This window comes from Clavelina lepadiformis, chromosome 1 (assembly GCF_947623445.1).
Source record: "Clavelina lepadiformis chromosome 1, kaClaLepa1.1, whole genome shotgun sequence".
In the NCBI taxonomy this organism is placed as follows: domain Eukaryota; kingdom Metazoa; phylum Chordata; class Ascidiacea; order Aplousobranchia; family Clavelinidae; genus Clavelina; species Clavelina lepadiformis.
In genome coordinates, this window is record NC_135240.1 from 14,744,313 (window position 1) to 14,767,052 (window position 22,740).

Sequence of the window (22,740 nt, forward strand, 5' to 3'; positions counted from 1 at the left end):
TTGCGTGAAACAGAAGTGTTTAGGCACGAGTGCTTGTATTTTCAATGCGATTGCTTTTGTTAATTAAAATGCACAAAGCGGACATGCGATAGAAGTAGTTTTTTCGGAGCAACAGCACAGTTTTCTCAACAAAAAACGTTAGATTTGCGCCGTTTTGACCTTTTGCGTCAATTGACGCACTCCGTCCTTTTAGGTATACGAAAATTGCCGTCCTTCTAGTGTTAAAAACACTAGGCTTGTTAATATAAAAGTTTTATGCAAATTGTTGCGCGACATAAAAAATGATCAAGCTTGATCTAAATTGTCGTGGGGTAACGTAAAAACATTGATACATCTCTAGATCTACTAACATAAGTATAAAAATTCCAACTCTTTTAATTCTGTTGTAACACGTCCATTCCTACCATGCCGATTCTTCTTTATCAGTGAACCGTGAACCAAACCAAATACATCAGGTAGAGACAAGATTTTTGGATAAAACCTTTCATTTGCAAAAGAAAACGACCACTCCTCCAATGATTAACATGAATAAGGCTTACATAGGTTACAGCTTAGGCATAAGATAAGATAATAAAATCGTGCAAAGTGATAAGGCTACAACACAACCACAAATCAGAAAAAATCAATTAAAACATTTTAAAATGTGCTATGCAGTAAAACCTGATTAAAATATAAGTGTGAGGTCATTGATAATTCTGTCACGCTGTTGCTAGTATTTTGCATAAATGAAACATTGAAAACGAGATAAATAACCTGTTGTGTCATCATCTTTTTACTGGAGGTTATTAATTTGTACATGTTACATAGTCACAGAATGTTGCTAAGCTCCTCTTATCTATGTTATATCTGTGCTTGCGATTAATAAGCAGATGCAATTAACAAGCGCATATCAATAATGCAAGTTATTCACCACCTGCTAATCATAAAACTGCATTGTTTTTAGCGGCAACACATTGCACCAATATATTACAAGTAGTAAACGATATCATTATGACATATTGAGAACAAGAATTCCATTCCATTTTGCTACCCCATTAAAACTGTTGTTAAAATCTGTGAATTAGATGATTATATTTTTTGCTACTCTGCATTTTGAAATGTAGGTCTTTAAGTTTGAGACACTTAAACACTTTCAAAAGTTGATGCCTGTGTATTTAGCATTATGCGGGTCATTTGAACATTTGTGTAGGGCATTGCGGCGGCGTTCTTTTGTGCAAAAATATAATCCTTTTCGTTTTTAACAATTGTTTTGTTAATGCAGGTAAGTATATTACGAAAACATTGATCATCTGAATATAGTGAACACATAATTTTATAATTTAAGGCAAACTAAACAGTTTCTACAAACACCTGGTGTTATGCAAAATTTGTAAAAAATCTTTGTTCAACAGAAACAATGGAATGGTTGCACTTGCAACATGCCGGAAAAGTTACATATCGTAAGTCCACCTTGCCCTCCTGCAAACTTGGACAACGCTTCTTTACAAAACTACCTTCGCTTATGTTTCTTCATTTGAATATATATGTATATACTTTCGACTATGGGTAACAAACGTTCTACACATTTAGATTACAAGGATTTTATTATTTATACATGGTTTAACTTATGCTGTTTAACCAGTACTAAACCTTTTAATAAGTTTGTTGAATAACATGTTGACTACTGTTGAAGATTTCAATATGAGCATCAAGCTATTTGAAAAAGCTTGTGTATTATAATATACTTTTCTATTAAAATTGTCATACACAACCAGCATATATTTGGCACATATGAATTTATTGCAATACAAAAGAAATTATTTTTATGTTTGAGATGTTTTCATAACTACTTAGTAAAATCATTTCGAACTGTATTCTAATTTTTAATCCATAAATATTAGATTCATCAGTATTTGTTATAACTGACTAACTGTTGACAGGTTTTCACTAGTACTTTGTTAATAATAAGCATTTTTTGAATTTTCTCTGTGTGGAATCATGTCTGGTAAAGTTCGGAAAAGAAATATCACCAAACATGGTAAGATGAACTTCATTTGTTTATAGACTAGCTTAATTAATACCACACAACTAATAAGGCCAGTTGTCATTGTTCGTATAACATTTTTGATAATTAACTAAGTTTACAAAGTAGTCCATAGTGAGACGTTTTCAATTATAATGTGTGTGTGTGATTTTATATAGTGTAAGGCTGACATCGGAAATATTGCTATTATTAGCTCTTATCACCATCTGTTGAGCAGCTATACTTATCAGCTTTCTTTTTTTCACTAACTATCACCTCAGCCAAGTACTCATGTAGCAATCAGTCTGCTTTATAGATATTGCAATGTGATAGTGATAGAGAGTGACCTAATAGATAGTGAGTGACCTTGCATATGAGTCTGCAGACTAGTTTGTGTTAGTAGGAAGCATGGACTGTACACATTCAGAATTGCACAGTTCAATTCAAAGTAAACTGAGCAAAATTCTTCAACATTGTGGAATACTTTTACTTTTTAATATACCGGATATATAATAACTGATCAACAAAAATGTATTATTTGACAAAGCTAACTTCATAGTTTATTATATCATATACTTTAAGATGTTTTGTTTGTTTTTAGAACAACAAACAAATGGCAATGAAAAGGCAAATTTAAAAGTGAGTACATTCTTACAGTAACATAGTAATATTAGAATTAAAGAATGCTGTTATAAATATAGTGACTACAATTCACTTAAGCTGGAAACACAGTGACATTTTCCCTTTTTTTCTATTCATAACAGAATGTTGAAATCAATAGGCTAAGAAAATATATAAAATAGTAATTATTCAAGTGCTTTTTAAGACAGAAATTACCAAACATCTCAAATGTTTGGTGTATAAATGTCTTCAATCACAAAGAAGATTGTTTTTCAAGCTTCAAAAACGTCGTTTTTATTTGAAAAATCATATGAAACTTGGCACAAGTTTTTGTCAGAAGTATTTAGCGAAATGAGACTGTCACAAGTGGAAAAACTTGATCATATTTTCTCCTGAGAGCACACCTAGAGACTCGCCATAACAATTTGAAAATTAATTGACAAAATCTATATGTGAATTTTAAGAAGTAATATGACAAAGCTGTTTACTTCTGATCTTATTGGAACTTGGCAGATATAAAGTAGGCTACAGTAGTCTAAAGTAGTAAAGCGTTCTACAGTAGTCCACAGCTACAGTAGACTACTTTATTTAAGAGAAACACTGGAATGGTTATTTGTTTTATTTAAGAAAATGTTTCTAAACTAAATTACACAATTTTAGTTCTATAAATCTTCTAGTCAATATAATCAACCTCTGAATCCGTAATTCTTAAAACTTCACAACTATTTCCTTGTTTCACCAAATACATCCAAATGCCTGTGTAAAAACCAGAAAACCCAAAAGCACAAGCATATTTATAATATGTTTCAAAATCGTTTTTGTTGCACATGTGGGGTCTAACATAGCAACTTTGATAAATTTTATCATCTGATGTTACACCTAATAAAGCAAGCTCAAGCTTGCATAAGCACATTTCACCCTTCGAAACAAATCTGAGAAGTGTATCAATATTTTTTTCATTGAACAGCTTTAGAAGTTTTATTGGTATATTTTTATACAACAGCGTTTTACTACACATTTATAAAAATGGAAAAATCTTTAAAAATATTGTCTTCCTGAGACTGACATTTAATAAAAGCCAGGCCCCAAAGTGTTCAGTTTTGCTTTCTAGTTGTATAGAAGTAACCAATTGTTGCCAATGTACATACAAGATTTGTTGGATGAAAATTTGCTGAAAATTGCATAATTTAAAAAAATGTTTTAATTACAGTTTTAATTTAGAACACATTAGCCTGTTAGCTCCTTGTGCCTGGCAAGTTCAAATAAGATCAGAGGTTAACGAATTTTTCAGAATACTTCTTAAAAAGTCACGGTTTTTGTCAATTAATTTTCCATTTTTTATGTAGTGTGATTGGGTTCCTGCAGGTTTACCAATAGACAAGCTTACCCACTTTTAATGATCTCATTTTGTGAAGAACTTTCATAAAAAAAATGTTTTAGGTTTTATGACAACTTCTCAACTGAAAAGATATTTACTAGATAAATTACTAGATTATGTTTATATTTTTACTAGAGCCGATCAGTTTCAAGAGGATCCCATGGAATTTTGATCATTTTATTCATGATGGTTGCCATCACATGGGGAATCGCTGCTTCAGCATATTTTGGCTTGGTGGATTATAAAGCTCTAATAGGTAAAAGAAATCTTATAAATTCTAATAACAAACATATATGTAAGTGTTAATCTTAGTGCATTCTCAAGTTTATTATACTACATGTATCTTTATAGCGTTCTCATTAATGCAGCATGCACAAAGCTTTACAAAAAATTTTAGAATGTTTTGTTACACCATCATTCATGAGGAAAATTTTTAAATGTCTTTTTGCCACCTATGTTTTATTGGTTTGAAGATTTCATTAGTTTTCTGCTTTTGGACTTCATCCAGCTAAGCTAAAGTTTGTGCTCGGTGCCATGCAGCACCAACTATAAATCAATAAAATATTTGAAATAGAATTGAATATTCAATAAACACAACTAATCAAAAATGAAAATTCTAGTTGGTGCCAGATTTTTCAGCCATTACCTGTGCTACAGTATATAGGCAACTGCACGTATTACATAACAGAAAATCTTCATTAAATCAAATTTCAAAGCATAGTTAGAACAGCATCACATACTAGCAGAGTTTATTAAAATATAATAACAATGTCTGTACGTGTTTGCTGCCAGAAATATCTATACCTAAGCTACTAAATTCGGTCAAATTGTTTTCAGGCCTGATGTTAAAACTTTAACTGTAGGTTCTCAACCTATGGACCGTGGGCCATGAGTCTTGGGTCATTTGGGTCACTGTGTATTATTATAATATTTTCGTTTCTCCCCACATTTTAGTCGCCAGACATTTCTTACATGACTACTTAGTTTTGTTTTTGATGTAGTCGGCTTGAAACTGCACATAAACGTTTCTTAGTTATCAACTTGCAAAGACATAACTGAATAAATAGCAATTGCTAAACAATATTTGACATTTTTAATAAACGTTTGCCTGCTTGTTGAGTTGTATTTTGTTTTATGATGAAACACCAAAGAAGTAATGCACCCTTTATTGATTAATGGTACAATTAAAAAGTGTTAGATATTTCATTTGAGATAACTTGTTTGATTAAATAATTTGTTTGTAACAGTACATGGCACGTCAGTATCCACTTCGGATATCATGCAATATACTTCTGCTCTTTATCCTTCTCAGTACGAAGCTCTTCGACATCCTGTGCGTTCATTGGGAGAGGCTCTCATATATTTTGATGACTTAATTTTTTCTCTCTTTGTAAAAAAAGGTCTTGTATGTCTCTTTTGTAAAAATATCTCATTTTCATGCTTTCAAACATATATTTAAATCAGGGGTGACGAACCTATTCGATGACGCGGGCCACTTTGTCAGTTACGGCTGAGCAAGCGGGCCGCACAATTTTTTTAACATTTTGCATAATAATTAGCATTCAAGCACAACCGCTTCATTTGGCAGATTTTTAGCTGCTCCCGCGGCCGCAAAAAATACATCAATTGAGTGCGGCAATCTATTGAAGACATACTGCTGCGACTCAATTGTGCTATCAGCTTTTGATATCGCATTGCGCAAAGATTAGAAACAGGTGAAAGAAAGTTCAAGACTGCTGGTCTCACCGGACGCTTCGTTCAAGACTGCTGGTCTCCCGGACGCAAAATTTAACCCTAAATTCCGGACATGTCCGGAATTTTCCGGACGGTATGGCAACCCTAATTCCTATAAGTCCTATATGCCTTGCATGTATGGGCGTTTGTCAAATCGTTTGGTGGGCCGCACAAAATTGTTTGGCGGGCCGCAGGTTCGTCACCCCTGATTTAAATGTTTATATCCTACAGTTTTTTCATTTAAAAACCATTTCTTGCTTTCTCTGCACTTTTCTTTTCAAACCTCTTTTTTAGAGAAAACAAGTTATATTGATAAAAGAAGAGTGGTGGTTTTTAACTTTCCTTTGGAGAAACACGTGAATAGTATGTGATTTTATTTGAAGCAAGTTGTGTAAATCATGCCCAAATTTTATTTCAAGAAACAAAAATATATACTAGAAATAAGTAACTGCCTTTTTATGTTTATTCTTTTTCTGGACCTTGTGTTATATATAATGACCATGAGTCCATGACTGAAAATAGCAGGTTTATGAATACATGTTACTTTGTTAAACAAATTATGGTGCAGCAATGAAGTTATGATATGTGTGTTACCATCTGTTATGTTTTTCATAGGTATAAAAGATTCATCACAGTTGTATGAGAAAACATCTGCCAATGCTGGTATTGTAATTTTGACTATTTGTTTGGTATTTTCTTTGCCAATTGTTATTTGCAAGTTTCTTTTAGATAGTCAAGTTGTTTTTCAATCTCTTTGTATTAATTTTTTGGTATATAATGATTTAAATCTTTATTTAAGTCTAGCTTTCCTGATTTATGTGATAATTTTAAATTTTGCATTTATTTTGCAGTATCAAACGATGATTCTGCAAAGGTAAGCTGTTAACTATATCCATAGTTGTATGAGCTGTTGAAAGTCAACAACAACTATACTAGTTGTTTCTGTAATTTTGCTCAACTAAAACATTTACTGATTGAATAATGTAGCATCTCATGTTGGCTATCATAAATTTTAATTAACAGTATAAACCTCAATAATTGCTGATAATGTACGTTAAAATGCTTGTTTTTGAGTAACTTATGTAATGCTTGTTTTTGTGTAACTTATTTAACAGGATTCAGGGTTTTCGAAAGATCATACAAATGGTGATGCTTTTTATATTTCAAGTATACTACAGGATATGTTTTTATGTGCTTGCATTGCACAGAAAAACCAGTTATTTACACAAAGCAGTACATAAAAAAGAACATGGATTTTATATGACTACTGGCTATTATCTTACATTATCATCATATTTTGTTTGTTTCAGATAAAAAAATCTCTGGGGAGCCAACCAATCATGTAAGAAATTATTATACACATACTATATTTTAATAGGGATGTACCAGTACCGGATCTAATCCTGGGCTGAGTATTGCGGTTATTTCTAATACTTGTATTTGGCGTATATTTCATTATTCACACCAAGTCTCTTAGTTACCAATGTTTTAGTCTAATTATTCCCACACCTATCTGCTAAATTTGGATTACTCGAGTTTTAACCAAATTTTAAGCATATGGTTAGAAGTGTTGTAAACTCTGTAACACTCGTTCGTGTAGCACGCTCCAAAAAGAATGACTTTATTCACAACTCACAAGGTCGCAACATAGAACGCAGTGTTTCCAACATAACACTAATAATCAACACATGGTGGCGCTAATACGGACACTACATTTCCTCCCATGTCAAATGTATAATTCCCTATTAACTAAGTTTTGCTAACATTACAGAACACAGTTCACTGCGCATAAAACAGGATCATTAAAGATTCAAAACTCAAAACACACATTGCACAAAATCATCATAACGCCCTGGTTTCTTCAGGTCGTTACGAGGCCGTAGATTAAAAGAAGGTTCAGTAACTTTACGACTTGTTATTTCACCACTGGATTGAGTTTCCGGTGTTTCCCCTTTATCACAATCAATTGCATCATTATCAGCATTAAATTTCTTTACATGCGTCACATTACGTTTATATTGCACTCCAGCATTATCAACTACAACACTGTTTCCATGTTTCTCTACCACAACAAAAGGTTCTTTATTGAATGTAGTAGACAATTTATCACGTGGCACATTTTGTTTCAGTAACACAGTGTTCCCAGGTTTAACATCACTATGCCCAGAAGATCGTCTTAAATCTGCATAGTCTTTCCCCTTTTGTTTAAATTCGGCATCATGGTCACGAGCAAATTGTAAATCATCAAAACACGGTAAATCAAACTCAGGTAACTTGGTACGTATTTTACGCTTAAACAACAATTCAGCTGGACTTACTCCAGTAGTACTATAAGCTGTAGAACGATACATCAATAAATAAGTATTAATCTCCTTTTTCCAGTCCTTACCCTCGGCCTGGGCAATCTTTAGGCATTTAAGTAATGATCTATTCTGGCGTTCAACCTCCCCATTTGCTTGGGGCCATATTGGTGTGACTTTATGATGATGAATGCCCTGCTCATCAAGATAACTTTTAAATTCACCACTTATAAATTAAAGGCCATTGCCGGACGTAATAGACAGGGGTAAACCATGGGTAGTAAACATTCGTTCAAGACTAGCAATTATTTTTTCTGACACCGTCGATTTCATAACATCCACTTCGAAATACCTACTATAATATAATCAACAACTACAAAAATACTATCTCCAGAAGGTAAAGGTCCCATCCTCATCGCCAGTGTAACACTCATTCGTGTAGCACGCTCCAAAAAGAATCACTTTATTCACAACTCACAAGGTCGCAACATAGAACGCAGTGTTTCCAACACAACACTAATAATCAACACATGGTGGCACTAATACGGACACTACAAACTCCTGCACAAGTTGCAATTGATGAGAACAAAAAACCTTTGACGTGTGCTTGCTCATACAAAAAAAGTAATACCTGATGCCGGTAAGTAAGCTGAGGCGATATGTTCATGCTTGCACGTTCATGCCTAAACCTGATTGATTACGCATTAGATATAATGACGGCAAACAATGTATTATTGCTTCAAATGTATTGTGCAATAGAGAAGATTAATTTTTTCAGTTAGTAGCCAGTTTCGGTTTCAGTCGACATGCAATGTTAATTACGCGTGTCACACTGTTGTGCACTGCAACAAGACAGAGAAACTTACAGTAAACTGACTATGTCTAGTACGTCCATTTTCACCAGTTTGGTTGTATTGTACGGTCACTGCAACTGAAAATACTGAGAGCATGTGTCATTTATGCGAATGCAAAATTAAGTGTGAGAAGGCATTTACAACTTTTTCAATAGCAAAATATGTGCTTTCTGCTACATTGTGTTGCGCTTATGTTGATTATGTAGCTGGACGATTCCCGTTCCAGTTACGTAATGGCCGTCACTGTTTCACCAGAAAAAATTGTATGTTCAAAGCTTTTTTCTTAACTTAAATGATATAACATTGTAACCTAAGCCTAACCGAAATCTTCGTTCCAGACTAAATCTAACTTCAATTAAACCCTAAAATCTTAAATAACTAAAATCAACCTTTTGCATATCTATCCTACTATCTAATCTAACGTTCTATCTTGAACAACATGCTGCGTGACTTGTAGTGAAACAGTCACTCTCTTACGTAATATGTGAGGTTAACATAAACTAACTAAATATTAAAACGAAAAGTGTTGATTTAATTCAAGGTCAGTGATTAGGTTAAGCAAAATGTTGTGTTTTTTTAACAAAATGCATTAAAAATTCTGGAAAAATGGTTGCTAAGTTATAAAGTTTCGGCAAAACAATTACTGCAAACAGGTACTGTTTAATGTTATTGATCAATAACTGCATCCAGTGTGCATATGATGCATTCTATCACACATAATCAGTGTCAAACCTCCATGCGTATCCACGCAAAAGTATCGTGTGGTCATCATGAGTCCTCGAATTCGTGTGAGTCTTATTAGCTATTACCCGGGCTCGCCAAGGCCGGGCGATTACATTTTTGTCCCATCCCAACACTTCAAGCAAGTTTTTTTTTGACTAATTCTTCTTCAAGTGTCTAACTTAATATGTTGTTAAGGTGGATGGTGAAGCATCTACCAAGGAAGAGCAACCACAAGGTTTGTATTTGTGTAAGCATGTATAATCCCATTTAAATTGTTAGTTTAGCACATAGTAAATTAACTTGTTAGTTATAGTATCACATTTGGATTGTGCAAAACTACTATTGGTATTAGAGTTTCTACTCAAGTTATAAAAAGAGAACACCACCTCATAGGGTACTATATTAGTGTGATTGAGTAAAATTAAAGATGGTCTTAACAAATTTGGTTAATCAGCAGTTATTAACACTAGAAAGACTGCAAATTCTCAAGTTAAGAGACAAAAGGGATTAAAACAGTAATCTGCTATCTTGCTCACATTGTTTTGATAACCCCTGGTTACCTGGCACAGGGAAAGACAATAAGAAAATCACAGTCTGGTCTTTTTAGGTATATTGCTTCAATGACCTCGTTCTGGAAATTGGGTCCCTTTAATTTCTTTGTTTCCTGTCACCACTAGCAAAGTTAGGAAAACTCACAGTGTGACCAATTTTAACAAAATAAATAATAAAGAAAAGAAAAATTGTAAAATGAACACTGGTCTTTCTAATATTAAACATGCAAGCAGTGAAGTTAGATATATACACTCAGTTTGCTAATTAAGATAACATCATTACGCTAGTAAGCACATAATTGCTGTGGTACCAGTAATCTGGCCATGAAATAAGAATTTGTCAATGGTGTCAAAATGTCATAATTATTAAGTGCCATAATGTTTATTAATCATCAATGCTAGAAACAAAATGTAATCAATCTCAGAAATCAAATGTAGATAGGGATCAATCTCAGAAATCACATGTAGATAATTGTTTCTGTGTTAATACAGGGTAATGGAGTCAAAACTTGCTCAATCTGATCACATTATAGTTAGGCAGGGTGACATTTATTAGGGATTGGAATGCAAAGCCATATTCGGCCTATATTCTGTTGATCTTTTTTTTGATGGTTTATATTTTGTCATTTTGTAGCTGAAAGTAAAATGAAGCCCACCCAAGAAAAAAATAAAAAGAAGGTATTTGAAGCTTGGTTGCTTTGTAAGTTAATTTGAGTAAAAGCTTTTGTCTTATGTTTGTTTATGTTTTGTTTCAGAGCAGTCAAGCAAAAACGTCCAGTAGCAGTTGTAAGTTGTGTAAAGTAAAATACACATCTAGTTGCATATCTAACTTAGTTAATTGCATGAATATTAAATTCATACATTCTTAAGTACCGTGCTGGTTTTGATCATGTAATGTAATTGTCCTGAATATTAAATATTGAATACCATATAGACCCACCTGGCATATAAACCCACTACTGGTTTTTGGGTCCAGAATATTGTTTTTAGCCTATGCTCGTCATTTTTTTCGCTTTAACACTAGAATGGCCGAGGTGTCGAAATCGACACTTTTTGAATTTTGATATATATTTTTTTTTAGTAAAAGCAGTTGCAATGATATAAAATTTTCAGTAGCTTCCTAACTTTCTTGAAAGAGTTTGGATAAGTAACATTTACCGAAATTTAATTTTCGATTTATTTTTTACAACCTGTTATACCTTCAACGGCCGAGGTGTTTCGACACCAAGATGATTTTAGTGGTTCAGTAGACTACAACATCTTTTTACTTCGCACGATTGCACTTGCAACTAACATATACTTGAGATTAGCCCAGTTTTTATCTTTTCAAGTGATTGTTTATCTCATTTAGATACAGCTTTTACGGAGAGTTTATGACATCCTAAACGTACTTTGTCCATGTACATTTGCACAATACAAACTCGCTTTGCTTTGCAGCGAAGGCGAACTGTAAAATGCACACGACAGTTTTTGTGCAACGTATGGATTGTATGCCATACGCTATTAGCAGAGCTAGGCTATAAACTGTACAGTAGGCCAAAACAAAACAAGGTAGGCGTGGACGTTTTTGGACCAAACGGCGAGAAAATACACAACTCATGCAGCAAGTAGACGATGACCTTTGGCTGTTTGGACAAAACTACTGGACATAGTAGAGGTAAATTCCTGGATTCTGCACAGAAAATATTTCCGGAGGGGTTGAGGGATGCTTACGCGGTGAAGCGGAAGCAGGTGGTCCAAAGAGATGTGAACCCAGCGCAGAGAAAACCATCTGGAAAGCGAAGGAAATGTGCGGAAGAAATTGGAAAATTATATAGTTACAGTTTGAAGTCACTGTAGCAGGCCAACTTGCGGAGTGTGTGGTAATGGCCGCCGGAAACTTACACAATGCAAAAACTGCACGACGTAAATAGATCAACATGGGTCCTGCTGTAAACTCTAAAGACTTATCACATTGTGTGTGGGAAACAAATGAGCTTTTTCTACAATAGTTAGCGTTTTGTTAAGATACCTACCATCAGAATAATGATTGTTTATGTTTCAACTCATAAATATTGCTTTTTTTTCGTTTCTTACAAATGTATGCAACGTCATCAAAGGTCGAATTGCTGTAGCTATGTTAGTTTTTGTTTCTACTGAACAAGCAAAATACATCCTAAATTCATTACGGAAGTATTTAGTTTTGAGTTTTTCACTAAATTAAATTAAAAAGTACATTTTTAAGGATGGTGTCGTTTTCGTTTTCGACACCACCGGCCGTTAGAGGTAAACTTGTTTTCCGGCCGTTCTAGTGTTAACTACAATAGAATAAATGCATCTCACACCATGAAGTCTTTAGTCTATGATGTTTGCACACTGTCACAATGCTACAACTTCATTACAATGCATTGTGCTTATAAACAAAAAGTCGTCTTATAAGGCAGCCTAATCATTATCAACAGCAACACAATTTCCTGCGAAATTTCCTGTTTAGCTGATTAATTATTTGCAACGACTAATTAGTTATTAGTAATTTAATTAATTAGTTATTAGTTATTACGCTGTTAAACGAATTTCAACTGATGTATGCAATGATTTACTTTATAAAAATAAATGTCATCTGCTCCACTTGCAAATAATCTCGACAGTCAAGTGAACTCGTGCGGATTGATAAAAATGTGATACAGTGACCGCAGTCGAGAACTGCCTTTTTGCGTTGTTTAATTACTAATTAGCATTGATTAGGGAAGAATGAAAGTCAGTAATATCGGCAGTAATAGCAGATTTTGAAGCAAAATTTTTTTAAGTGATTTTATACTTGGTATATAAGCCCACTGTTAATTTTGGAAATGATATGGACATGTTTAAAAATGGACTTATACGCCAGCATATGCAGTATAAAATTTTATTTTTAAGAATTACGAAGATTTTTCCATGGTAACATTTACATAATTATCAATATTTTCTTGTGTGCAATTCACTATAACTGTATTTTGTGCTGAGAAGTGATATGTTTCCAATCTTTGAATTTTTTTCCAATTTTTTTGTTTCCAAAATTCCTGACTTTATATAATTAACAATCACATTCATTGTTTCTTTAATCTTTTATTTTTTTCCTTAAATCTTTTTCGTCACAACTTTTTCTAGATTGTATTCTAAACTTCACTTCAGTTGAAGACTGTCAAGTAAATTTTGAGCGGAAGCCATCTGCTGAAATACTGGATAGTACTGATGTCTCAGAAACTGTTCAGTATCTTGGAAAAAAAACACAAAGTTATAATTTCACATATTCACTGGCTGATGTCGTTCGTGCGTTCACTCCTCCAGTATTAAACAAGCACTTTGGATTTGAACACATAGTTCAAATTAAATTTTCTGTTCTGTTACTTTATAGTAGGGCAACAGTTGACCATTTTACATTACCTGTATGTAAATGTATAGTGTCTGTCAAGTATTTGAAGGAACGACTTTCAATTGACAGCATTATAAAGACCGCTTTTAATAGACAAGTATTTTTTATCTCTTTTATGAATCTTTCAACAACTTCTTTCAAAAACTCTCTTCCTGCGATGAAACACTTTCCCCAAACGAGGTCAATGACGATATCCATAACTAGAGTAATGGTATTTAAGTTCTCTAGAACACCTGTCATAAGTTTAACTTGTAATAAATGTTTAATTTTACGAAAATCCAAAGTAAACTATTCTGGACAACTTTATGCACACGGCATTGCGTACACATCTGTGATAAACATTAAAAAGCTTTATGTTAAAAATTTTAATACTCTTCATATGTCTGATTTCAGCTACAGAAAAATACCTCAAAAGTTTCATTCTATTAGAAAACTGATTGTGCATCATTGCAATTGTTTTGTTTCAATCTTAAAACAAACTAATTTCATTTCAGTTCATTCTTCACAACCATCCATGATAAAACTTCATGTGTTAAAGCATAAAGAACTGTTTTTACTTTTACCACTTGCCAAAACATCATCAAAGAACCTAATAAATGTTCATTGTTTTTCTTATCGATCAAGCCTTTTGTTATCTGTCAATCCTTTACCAAAAATTGCTTATATCTTGGACTTATTTAAATTGGTGGATGTAAAAGCTGTTATTCCAGGATTTCCTCTCAACAAATACTCTTTGCATAAACAGCTAAATCGAATTTCTTTAAATATATTTTTTATCAATAAGCATTGGCAACGATTACGCATTCTTGATAGACCAAGCATTAAGACAACAATTGTAAGTAGAATTTTGCTTTCTTCGTGTTGTATTTGCAGACCAGCAGTACAGTTTGTTTCAAATTCAGTGTTATATTCAGTTAATGTGCATGTTTGGTCATATTTCAAGCAACAAGTAGACCATTATATAAACAACTTCATAGATTTAATGATGCATTCTACCGTGTTAGAAAAGATCAATATCAATGGACTTCAATTCATTATGATTAAAGAAAATGAAATACTTGCTGAAACAATTTCAGATTACTTCTTACAAGTTGTTCATAAAGTGTCTAATGTTTGGCATATGACTATTACAGCCAGCATTCGAACTAGTATATTTACATCACTGGTAATGATTTTTGTCTATCATGCACTTGTACTATTTATGAATGTTTCTTGTCACTAAGTACTACTTTATTCTGTTCTTTTATTCTTCTTATTGTGTCATTTGTTGACCATGAATCTGTTTTTGCTTCTTGTTCACATATTTATTTATTATACCGGTACTTTTTGCATTACAGTATGTTAAATACTGTATAAATTCACTCTTGGTAATTCTGGTACGAAACTCTTGAATATGTTGTATGTGGTTGGTATACTATAAAAAAGTTGGAACTGTTAAGACGCTGTGATTAAAAAAGTTTTGCTTGGAATATGTAGGTAAAATGTGATAACGATGGTGAAAGGTTTAATGGCTTTGGAATATATTTGTGGAAGATAAATGGCGTTGAATAATTGTATAATACAATGGAATAATAAAATTTTTCTTGAATTTATTGTTATTTTTTTTTGAAGTGCAACAATAATCTATTTGTCTTTTTATGAAATACTGCTACAAAATATAATATATGGTTGATATACCTGTACACTTTAGAACTATACAAAAAGAGCCGTGTCTTGCACTTATAGGATGTGTAATCTGAATGTTTTCAGGAGTTTCCAAGTCACCAATTATTTGCTTAGATACACTCTATTAACTAAGTATTACGTAAACTAAGACAAACTCGCTTAGCATTGCAGAGTTCAAAGAGCAGTTTATGGAGTACAAATATGTACCAGTAGGCCTATGTCAAATTGGTTATTTATTTTGTATTTTATTGCTACAGTGAAAGCAAAATCTGGTAGTTCTAATCAGCTTTCATTGGAACAAAACAAAACTTTACTGAAGCAGCTGCAAGAAGGTGATGAATTGCTTAAAAAGAAGAAAGTCAATGAAGCATTGTCTGTTTTTGAAAAGATTATTTCCTCGAATCCTAGTAGTCCCAGTGCAATGTAAATATTTAATTTGTATTAGTAATTGTAATAATTTCAGTAAGTGGTATAATATCCATAAATGTTAATGTAGATTTGGAAAAGCTGAAGCTCTAAATCAAAAATCTTTGCAACAACGAAGTAATAAGATTTTGATTGAAAGCCTAAAGTTCTATGATCAGGTTTGTGATTTCTCAGATATAAAAATAATCTTCTTACTAAACTAATAAAATTTTGATGATTACAAGTGTATCAAAAGTTGTTCAAACTTTGTTTTTATTACTAAGGTCATCAATTTGCCCAATTGTCCGAAAAAACTTAAAAAGAAAGCTGGTTTGATTAAAGCTGAAAGGCATATATTTCTCGGTAATGGATGATTTGTGTCTTTTTTTAAGTAATGTAAAGACATAATTTTACGCTTCAGTTCCTAATGTGCCTCTTTACTTTAAACCAACAGGTCAACTGAAAGAAGCAGTGATAACTCTAAAGAAAATGGCTGAAACTTTTCCAAGGGATACTGACATATTAAATCAACTTGGTGTCAGTTACTTGTATGTGGGAAATACTGAGAAAGCACAGAAAGTGTATGCAAAGGTACATTGTTAAATGCAATTGTATAAATTTAGCCAGGATCTCCCTATAGTCAAAGGTGGATCTGATGTTCCATATATCGGTTTTATCGAAGAAAATTCAGCAATGTTCTTGAATTGTATTTAACAGACAAGAAAGCAGTAAATTAACTCAAAAATCAAAATAGTGTGAGCAACTTATACAATAATATTTTCCATACTTAAAGAGTATTTTAAAGAAATGTCATTAGATAAATAATGTCAAAAACTAAAGTATGTGTTCAAAAACTAAACTTTAAGTGAGGGCAAGTCCAACAACAAGTTGGCCTCAAATGAAAGAGTAGTTGTCAGTAAATATACCGGTGAAAGAATTTGTACCAATATGTGGTGATTTAGCAGAGGGGTTGATCTAGAAATTTAAGGGGAAATTTAAAATTTGTATCATTTATTTTTAGGTATGAAAATTGGAATTCTGCCAAGCTTATTTTACCGCTGGTTTGTTTGCTTTCATATGCCCATTAATGGTGCATTAATGCTAAAAATATTTTGCTTTTTTAGAAAAGATTAACTCTTTCTTAGCCTAGCTCACTCCACTGCTTGCTTTCCCTGTTAAATTGCTCAAACTATAAGACCACATGAAAATATAACAAGGGTTGTTGATTACTAAGGGTAACATATTTCAATGGCCACATTAATATTTTTGCATAAAAGATATAATGCGTTTGTTAACAATGCCAGAGTACATTATCTAAAAAGCAATTGTTACATCCGAACTAAAAAAACTGCTTCAGTGCACACAGATGTATTTAAGGAGACGTGTGAGTCAGAAAAAAGTGCTAATTACTTTGTATTTTTTTATTTGTTTATTTCTTTGTATAGTGAAATTACCAAAAACGCAATTACTCAAAAAATTGCCGCCTGGTGTTTCCGCATGAATGCCTGGGAGTATATCATACTGAAATATGACTAAATTTGCATTTCCTAAGTTCCTGCAGCACATGCCTAAACTCGAAAGTAGAATTTCTGACCTTAATAAAGATTTGAATGACCCATTACATCACAATAAAAGAAACAATAGGAATGACTCAAGTATTTGGATCAAGTATGAATTGGAAAAGTACATGCGTTGTCATGAAGCGAGATCTTTTTAAGACCTTAAAACTCTCAATTTTTAAGTCAGTTTTCCTTCCAATTCTCATCTGTTGTCATGAACCTTGGATATGACCGAAAGAGTATGGTCAAGGGTGCAGGCTTCAAAATTGAGATTTTTAAGATGGATTTGTAGTGTAACATTACTAGACCAAATGCGTAGCACCAAAATTCATAAATTTTTAAATGTTGAACCCATATTTCTTTGAGTGGAGAGGTCCCAACTACGATGGTTTCGTCATGTCACCAGAATGCCTCAGGAATGACTTGCCAGCCAAGTTATGCTTGCCACCCCAATCGATACAAAGAACAACGACAGCGAGTAGACCATAGACCAGGTGGTACAATTACAATTACATCACTAGCTTGGCCCGGTGGCATTTAGGCATCCCTTTAGCTAAACTGGCAAACGAAGCAAAAGAAAGCAAACTAAGATAGCAACTGTTTAGGGAGCTCCTAGAGCTGTTGCCCCCACTACCCTCCCAAGAGGAAGAAATGGGTTTCAAAGAAAGAGAGAGAGATAAAGAAAGATGAAACAAAAGTTCGAAATGCGAGAGAAACATTTAAAATTTTGAGGTAAATTTGTCTAACAGCAGACTGCTACCAACATTTTAGAAGTATTTGTTACCTTTCATTCACTAATAAGGACACTTAAGTTATGGTTTGTTTTTGAGCCTATAATGCGAAAATGTAGCAATTATTCATCACGACAACTATCTAGAATTGTAATTTTGTATGGTCTAATTTGTCGCCAGAGCCTGTTTTGTTAAGTAACGTAATATATTACACTACATATGGCAGAAACAATTTTTTTTCAGAATTACATATTTGTGCGAGAAAAAATCAAATTGCTAAGTCTCAACAAAAATAGGTTGAAAACCAAAGTAACTGACTAGCATTTATTTCACGTCTCGCATTTTGTCCACTAAGCTCACTGCTGGCCTGCATGCAATCAGTCCAAGATGCAACATCCCTGAAAACAATAAGAACGCTGCAGAATTGCCAACCTTTGTTCAGGCGAGCTTAGGCAACGTTTACAACTCTCTAGTATTTTCAGTTACAAAACGCTTGTTACCACCTTTTCCAATGGTCTTTTATCATCTTCATTATGTTGATTGGCAAAGCAGTTACTGGTGGTTAACTTTTCAGTATATGGCCCAGAGTGAAAAGAGTTTGGACACCCCTGCTTAAATTTATAATACACTTAGGTAAAATACAATATATGATGTTGTTGTTTGTTATTTATTAGTTGTGAGAAATAAACCAAAATTGGCACAAATCGGAAACACAGTTTGAATGAAAAAGGATTTTACACTTTTATATCAGAAAAAAATAAGCATTTAAACCAGCATTAAATTTCCAAATGTTAAACACTAAATCTCAGTCAAAAATATTTTTAGAACATTTCTTGCCAGAGGTTTTTGATGTGTTTTTCTAGCTTAAACATTCAAACTTGTGACAGTATCTTATTTTTTGCTTTCAAGCATACACAAATAAATATGCGGTGTTTTTGTTCATTTAGAATATCACTTTCTTTTCTGTAGGTTCTTTCTATAGATCCCGACAATGGATTTGCCCAGGTTCATTTTGGATTTATATTAAAAACTGCAGGTGACTGGATAAAAGGGGCTTATTATTTAAAACTGGGAATTGAGAGCATGGCCGAGGGTACTCAAGAAGGAAAGTTTTATTTTCATCTTGGGGATGCCTTACATCGTACAAATAGAAGCACAGAAGTAATTTTGTTGAAGTTATTATGTTTAAATTGAGGACTAGTATATTTGTGTGAATGTGCGGTCTGTAATATATTACAAATACGAAGCTACTAGAAAATGATATAAGATTAAGAATAATAAAATGATGAGACTTCACTATAATGTAAATTTTAGGCTGATGAAATTTACAAATTGGGAGCGAAAAATGGTTTATTCAAGTCAAAATACCAACGTTCTCTGTACAATGTAAATAGATTGCAATCACATCCTTTCTGGACACCTGCTGAAGCAAAAGTGAATAATTATGTGAAAGTATGTAGAACCTAGAATGAGAGACTTTTTGTGTGATCATATTATATGTATTACTATAATATGCGTGCCTATATAAATTGAACTGAAAGTAAGTAAGTGGTTTATTTTGCAATTATCGCTTAAAAACATACTGGTAGGTTCAAACATATGCATCTGTCATTCTTTTTTGAGCTGCCACGTATACATACAACTTCTTTTGTTAACAATTTTGCTTAACTTCTTCTCCTGTCAGACATTAGAAAGCAAATGGAAGATGATTAGAGATGAGGCTTTGAATGTAATGGATGTTGAAAAGGGGTTGTTTATTCCTGAAGAAGAAAGTCTTAAGGATACAGGAGACTGGAAGCAGTTGACATTATATGCAAGAGGTGTGGAATGGCTGCTTTGTAACACATATTTAATGAATTCGTTTGGATTGATGTTAACCATGTAAAATTAAATCTGATATTACTGTACATCAGACAGCTACTGTACATTTTCCATTAAAGGTGCTACTCTATAGTACAGTAATACTTTGGTGCGAGTGTAAAAGATAATGTAAAGAAGCTTAGCATAAAAAGTCATCACATCACGAGTAGTATATCGCATCTTTGTGTACATTTATAAAAGGTCAACCGCAAAAGGATTGTAAACGTCTGCCCAAGACTTGTGCTTTAGTATCCAAGATGCCTAATGCACACGGTTGTACAAGAGGCCAGATAAAGTTTAGGTAAATCATTAAAGTATTGCTATATTTTGTAAACGTTTTTAGTAAACTTTTTAAGCAATGTTTGTCAACTATTAGTTTTGGTAGTGGACGTGCTATTGAGCCTGAAGTTAAACGGTTTCTCAAATTGAGGTCTTTGGATTCGTAAAATGTTTTGTGTGATCTGATGTGACCCCTCGTTGAAAGACACTGTGGACGCCTGTAACGTTTCCCACACGATATGCTCATGTATGAAATATAGGTATAATGTAAGACGTACGTAGTTATTTGCTAAGATGATTACATAGTCTTAATACTTTTTAAGCATCATGATGCCTGGAACTCACGTTTGGCCACACACAGGACCAACAAATTGCAGACTGCGAATGCATCTTGGCCTTGTTATTCCTAAAACTGGACAAGGTGCCTGGCTGAGATGTGCTGATCAAAATAGGTGATTAATTAAGCATTACAAAAGCTGCGAGCACTCTACATTATTTTCATGTAAACGCTTTTTTCTTCTACAGGAGATAAAGCTAAGAATAGAATATTTAATTACCCACCAATACAACAAGATTTTATTGTTTTTGGATCATTTGAATAGTGTGTTTTTGCTTAATTTCCATATTCAGTGATAAGGTGAGATATTTGATAAAACTTTGATCTGCATAACGTTTTTCTTTACCAGCCAAAATGTTTTCAGTATACAGTTTATATTATTAGAACATGGGAAGAAGGAAAGGTGCTGATTTTTGATGATTCATTCGAGCATGAAGTTTGGCAAAATGCCGAGAGTTTTCGTTTAATTCTCATCGTAGATGTTTGGCATCCTGATATCACGGAGCACGAAAAGAAAACCTTAAGTCCCATATAATAGTCTTTGATTATTGCTTAACTTCAAGATATCTTGTCATGGGCATTTTATGTTAAAGATTATGCGTGCCTCGTATTTTACTGTAGATCATGTGACTAACCAAATTATGCATTGTTAAATGTATTGCTGAAATCTTACCATTATATGTGAACATTTTTCTATAAAATTGTACAATCTTTCGCTTGAACTTTGTTGTTCATTGTTAAAAACAGAAAACCTGCATGGGCTTGTCTTGTCCGAAACATTTACCTAGTCCTATACCATTTATCCAAACAGAAGCTGTTTTTTCCGTGTGTTAAAGTGCTTTTTCGATTAACGATTGTAATCCGTATTAAGTTAACGGCAGTATTGAAATATCGCAAAAGGTTTTGCTTGGTGTAAGACTGGTTGCAAAATTTTTTTACCGTGCATGTATTTACATTTTTATTCAATGAGTGAGTGGCGGCTAGCCAACGTCGCAATTGAAATGTATGGCATATATCACTCAGTGCAGTGCTTTGTTTGGCAGTCGTATTTTCTTGCGTATTATTGCACCTATTGTTATATTAACGTAGTATTTCTTATTAACTACATATACTTTTGTAATCAATTTAAAGCAAGCATTCTTTGCTACGTATTAAGGTTACTACTGCGGATTTTGCTCACTGGATCTTATATGCGTTGTCTTACATGTGTCTGAATGTTTTCATATGTGGTATGGGAAAGATTTTAGCATTGAATTAAAAAAATTTCTTATATGGTTATGTTATTTTAATTGTCAGCTGCATCGGAACGTTGTAGCATTTAAGATAGTGTGGATAGATTGTTTACTGTATTATAGGCCTACTTATTTTTTACTGAACTATAATTGCCGTGATCAGAAGGTTACTTGATTTGTTTCTACTAATAGTGTGTAAATTTTGTAGTTTATGTTTTACATCTGTTTTAAATCTGACTACACAATTTAAACAGTGTTTTGAACATTTATCCATCAGTTAGTTCAAAACACGGCACTTTCCAGGGATTGAGCATATAGTCAGGAATGTCACACCGAATGTAATTCGGTACTTTTTTCAAAAGTACGGACGGTACCGGTATTGGTACTGAAAAAGTACCGCGGTACAGTAATACGGAAATATAGTACCGTGGAACTGCCCACCTATGTTTGTAATCTGATGAGAATGCTTGCAGGCTTAAAGGAAACTGAAGTCATTATTTTCAACTTACTTTCTAAAAATGGATAAAAATACGCTGATTCCGAAAATTTAAACGAAATTTGTCTATCTTTTTTCGTTAACGTGTTATTGGCAAAACCGTTTTCAAAAAAACTGTGCAGGGAACGGAAGATATGACGTCACCTAGTCGGTTGGTCTTCAAACCACACATAGGCTATCAGATCAATGAAAAGTTGCTGTTAGAAAACTCGTTTCGAAAAATGCAGTGAGCGCGTTGGACAGTCTTTTTAATATTTCTTAAGTAATGCATGGTGAACTGATTATAAGAGGTTTTTTTTTTAATTAAACAAGTATTACTTGTATGAGTACTGCGTGCCCTTAGCTTCAAGTGCACAACCGTGTTGCTTCGTTACTACACCTCTTCTACTCAATTTATGACATCATGTTGTTCTGCTCTACGAGACCTAACAGTTGAGTAAGAAAGTGCTCTTGATTTTAGGCTGTAAGTGTGACCACAACAATTGAAAGCTATAGCCTAGATGTAAGCAGGGACGGTGTTGTGCCAAATTTGTTTCGCACTGTGCGACATAAACATGTCGCATCACTCGGTGCAAGTTTTTCGATGAAAAATCTTATATTCCCAATAAGTTTCAACGTTTTG

General features: G+C 33.3%; 1 protein-coding gene across 7 annotated transcripts; it reads left to right on the top strand.

Moving 5' to 3' along the window:
- Window positions 1–1,917: 1,917 nt before the first annotated feature.
- On the top strand, window positions 1,918–21,665 carry LOC143446056 (aspartyl/asparaginyl beta-hydroxylase-like). 7 transcript variants are annotated; one of them, XR_013113888.1, is made up of 23 exons: window positions 1,918–2,017; window positions 2,604–2,641; window positions 4,137–4,257; window positions 5,249–5,401; window positions 6,030–6,098; window positions 6,351–6,398; window positions 6,587–6,609; window positions 6,851–6,881; window positions 7,046–7,077; window positions 9,808–9,846; window positions 10,794–10,841; window positions 10,919–10,949; window positions 15,477–15,642; window positions 15,716–15,803; window positions 15,909–15,987; window positions 16,079–16,215; window positions 18,884–19,075; window positions 19,229–19,366; window positions 19,599–19,734; window positions 19,976–20,075; window positions 20,377–20,505; window positions 20,579–20,690; window positions 20,775–20,914. XR_013113888.1 is itself a non-coding variant. In XM_076945551.1 (22 exons), exons 1-22 carry the CDS (start codon window positions 1,978–1,980, stop codon window positions 20,923–20,925), a joined length of 1,986 nt encoding a protein of 661 aa, XP_076801666.1. In that variant the 5' UTR covers window positions 1,918–1,977; the 3' UTR covers window positions 20,926–21,665. The 7 variants fall into 7 exon arrangements, 6 of the variants coding, with proteins under 6 accessions (XP_076801666.1, XP_076801659.1, XP_076801651.1 ...); XM_076945551.1 differs by lacking the exon at window positions 20,579–20,690 and having other exon boundaries at window positions 9,808–9,847; window positions 10,798–10,841; window positions 20,775–21,665; XM_076945544.1 differs by lacking the exon at window positions 20,579–20,690 and having other exon boundaries at window positions 20,775–21,665.
- Window positions 21,666–22,740: the final 1,075 nt, after the last annotated feature.